General features: G+C 38.7%; 1 protein-coding gene across 1 annotated transcript; it reads right to left on the reverse strand.

Annotated features, from left to right (window-relative positions):
- Positions 1–313: 313 nt before the first annotated feature.
- Positions 314–673, reverse strand: LOC110699502. Its single transcript, XM_021876994.1, has one exon. It carries the CDS (start codon positions 671–673, stop codon positions 314–316), a length of 360 nt encoding a protein of 119 aa, XP_021732686.1.
- Positions 674–3348: the final 2675 nt, after the last annotated feature.

Raw genomic sequence — 3348 nt, forward strand, 5'->3', positions numbered from 1 at the left:
TTAAAGATGTTTTGTCCTCGAAACTTGAGCACGAAAATCATAAAACTTTGTTCAAAACTTATTTAAAACTGTACTTTTTCACCCACTTAGTAAAAACTTTTCTTAATACTTATAGTTGATGTACTTTTTGTAACCTTTCTTGTTCTCTTTCTTTCTAAACTTTGTATAAAATTGTGTAAAATGTACTAAAATGCACAAAAATGCTTGAAAACAAGGTAAAAAGCGCGAAATTCTACCGCATTCTACCCCCCTTAAAGAAAATGAGTTACGTCCCCGTAACTCAACTAACCTCAAATAATTCTGGGTACTTCTATCACATTTCATCCTCAACTTCCCATGTCGCTTCCTCAGTTTCTTGATTCGACCACAAAACCTTTACTATCTTGACATCTTTCTTGCGTGTACTACGCACTTTGCTGTCAAGAATCCTTACAGGTATTTCCTCATAGGTTAGGCTTTGGTCTAGTTCTATGGTTTCAGGTTGTAGGACATGCGACTTGTCTGGGATATACCTTCTCAATTGAGAGACGTGAAACACATCGTGTACCTTGCTGAGGTCCATAGGCAATGCTAATCTATAAGCAACTTTTCTTATTCTTTGCAAAATCTCATATGGTCCAATGTACTTTAGATTCAACTTCCCTTTCTTCTCAAATCTCATTACTCCTTTCATTGGTGATACTTTAAGCAAAACCTTGTCACCAACTTGAAATTCCTACGCTTTAAATCTGCGTAGCTCTTTTGTCTATCTTGAGTAGCTTGAATCTTAGCTTGGATTTCTCTCACTTGCTTTGTTGTTTCTTCTATCAATTGAGGACCTAGAATTATTGTCTCGCTAATGTCACTCCAACATAGTGGACTCCTACACTTCCTTCCATACAAGGCCTCAAATGGTGCCATGCCAATGCTTGCATGGTAACTATTATTGTAAGAAAATTCTACCAAGTCCAAGCTATCTTCCCATCCACCTTGGTAATCTAACACACATGATTTTAACATATCTTCCAAGGGTTGGATATTCCTTTCAGATTGTCCATCTGTTGTAGGGTGAAATGTTGTACTCAATTTCAATGTCGTACCAAAGTTCTCCTAAACACAATTCCAGAATTTCGAAAGCAACCTAGAATCCCTTCGAAAAGAAAGCATACCCCATAATTCTCATGAATATACAGAGTACGGGGTGGATAATGTGGCTAGCATGGCTAGACCGGGTAGTAAAGTTGGGATACCCCGCTATGGTATTCCACCAAACTTGCTCTTCATAGTCTCGAGAGGTAGAAACTATCGGGATCGTAGATTTGCTTGAGGGTAGGCCATTCGAAGATTTCATTGAAGCGTTTTAAAATTAGAGTCTTTTCGAAGTTTAAAAGCCTAAATTTGATTTTGCACTCAAGAGGCTCACCTTCGTCGTTAATTCGACGCATAGAAATTGATGAAAGGAATTCTAGTGTGACCGACTCGTAGGTTAGTTCCCTTTTCTTAAAGAATTCTAACCATCCGAAATTTTCTGCCACACGTTGAACCCCTTCATCGACCTCTAATTTTTGGCATGCTTCTTGGTCATAGAATCTAGTTGGAAGAATTTTTATTTTTGAAAGCTCGGAATGTACTTTGCTTGTCAAGGATTCTAATAGAGGGAGGAGTAGTGTTTTGGTTTTGGTTTTGGGTTTGGTTCTCATTAGATTGGTTTTCATTAATTGGAATAGCGATATCTTGAGTTTTTCTTTTCTTTCCCCGTCCTCCGAATAATCTCTATACCATTTTGACAAAAGAAGGGAAAAGGGGTAAAGAGGTTCACTCAATCACAAAAATCACAACACAACCACCTTAACCTCAAACCCTCAAAATAATCCAATTACCTGCTTTAATCAATCAAGTATATTCCAACACAACCAACAAAAGTTTCCAACCAACACACAACAATTTCAAATTCACAAAAATCACAATTCTCAATCACTATACTTAGCAATCCAAATATTATTTACCACAAGCTCAACCAAAGATTTCACTTAAACACATGAAGCAAAATAATTCTCAAATTTTCAACAAATTATGAAGTAAACTACACAATTCATAAAAAACAAACAAGAACAAAGAAGTTGGAAGAAAAACCACTAGGGTTTAAGAGGGAAAAGGAAGTAGGGAAGGAAGGTTATACCCAAAGAGTATGAAAATACTCTTAATCACCCAAGCTTTGCTCAACTCTTGCCTCCTTTGCTCCAATTTCTTCAAGAACCCAAACTTTCCTTGCTTCAACAATGGTGGTGTTTTAGGGTTTTGAATTTTTGTGCTTGAATTTGGATGAATTTGGTATTGTTAGAAAGAGAATTAAGTGAAGAACAAGAATTTGCGAATTTTTAGTGAGAAGTTTGATGAGAAAATGGGGATTTTAAAGAGAGAAGTTGGAGAAAAATGGGGTTTTTAGAGAGAGAAAGTATATGAAAGGAGGAGAGAGAGTAAGAATTGGAGAATGAATGGTGAGGAATGGGGGAAAGTGGGTAAAAAGAGATAAGAAAATCCCTATTTTTTACCGGATCTATTTGGAGCGGGCGTGCAGTGAGAAAGGGGCGCCCGCTCCTGCTTTACAAAACCATTCTGACTCCGCTTTCCATATTAGGAGCGGGCGTGCAATGCTGGTAGGAGCGCCCGCTTGCTCCTTCGAAAATTAACCTGATACAATTGCTAGATTCGGAGCAGGTGTGTAGAAGCCAAGGAGCGCCCGCTCCAAAATTAAATTTTGCTACGGCTTTTGTAGGAGCGGGTGTGCAGACATGTAGGAGCGCTCGCTCCTAGTCTTGTTTGAGGTTCTGAAATTCTTTCCTAGATTGAATTTAGCTATGACATTTGCTGGAGCGAGCGTGCAGATATCTTGGAGCGCCCGCTCTAAATCTTGAACTTGCTACTGATCTCGAGGTAAACGTCAAAAGCTTGACGACCCCCACACTCTGGAGGTAAGATTACATTGTAACAACTTAATCAACCCAACATGAGCACCCTCATAGTAAAGCTTGAGGCGATGCCCATTGACCTTAAACAATCTGGATCCATCTAAATCTGTAATTTCAACGGCTCCATGAGGGAACACTTCTTTGACAACAAAAGGACCACTCCACCTTGCCAAGAGTTTCTCAGGAAACAATTTCATTCGTGAGTTGTAGAGAAGTACCTTTTCGCCTACAAGAAATGTTTATTGTTCAATCTTTCGATCATGCCATTCCTTTGATCGAGCCTTGTAGATGCTAGCACAATCATAAGCTTCCAATCGAAGCTCTTCAAGATCATGAAGATCAAGCCATCTTTGTTCACCCGCATTAGCCAAATCGAAATTAATCTTCTAAATGGCCCATT

The sequence above is a fragment of the Chenopodium quinoa genome, unplaced genomic scaffold, assembly GCF_001683475.1.
Source record: "Chenopodium quinoa cultivar QQ74 unplaced genomic scaffold, ASM168347v1, whole genome shotgun sequence".
In the NCBI taxonomy this organism is placed as follows: Eukaryota; Viridiplantae; Streptophyta; class Magnoliopsida; order Caryophyllales; family Amaranthaceae; genus Chenopodium; species Chenopodium quinoa.

Coding starts and splice junctions, on each gene's coding strand:
- LOC110699502 (XM_021876994.1), bottom strand. CDS start 673: ATGAAAGGAGTAATGAGATTTGAGAAGAAAGGGAAGTTGAATCTAAAG.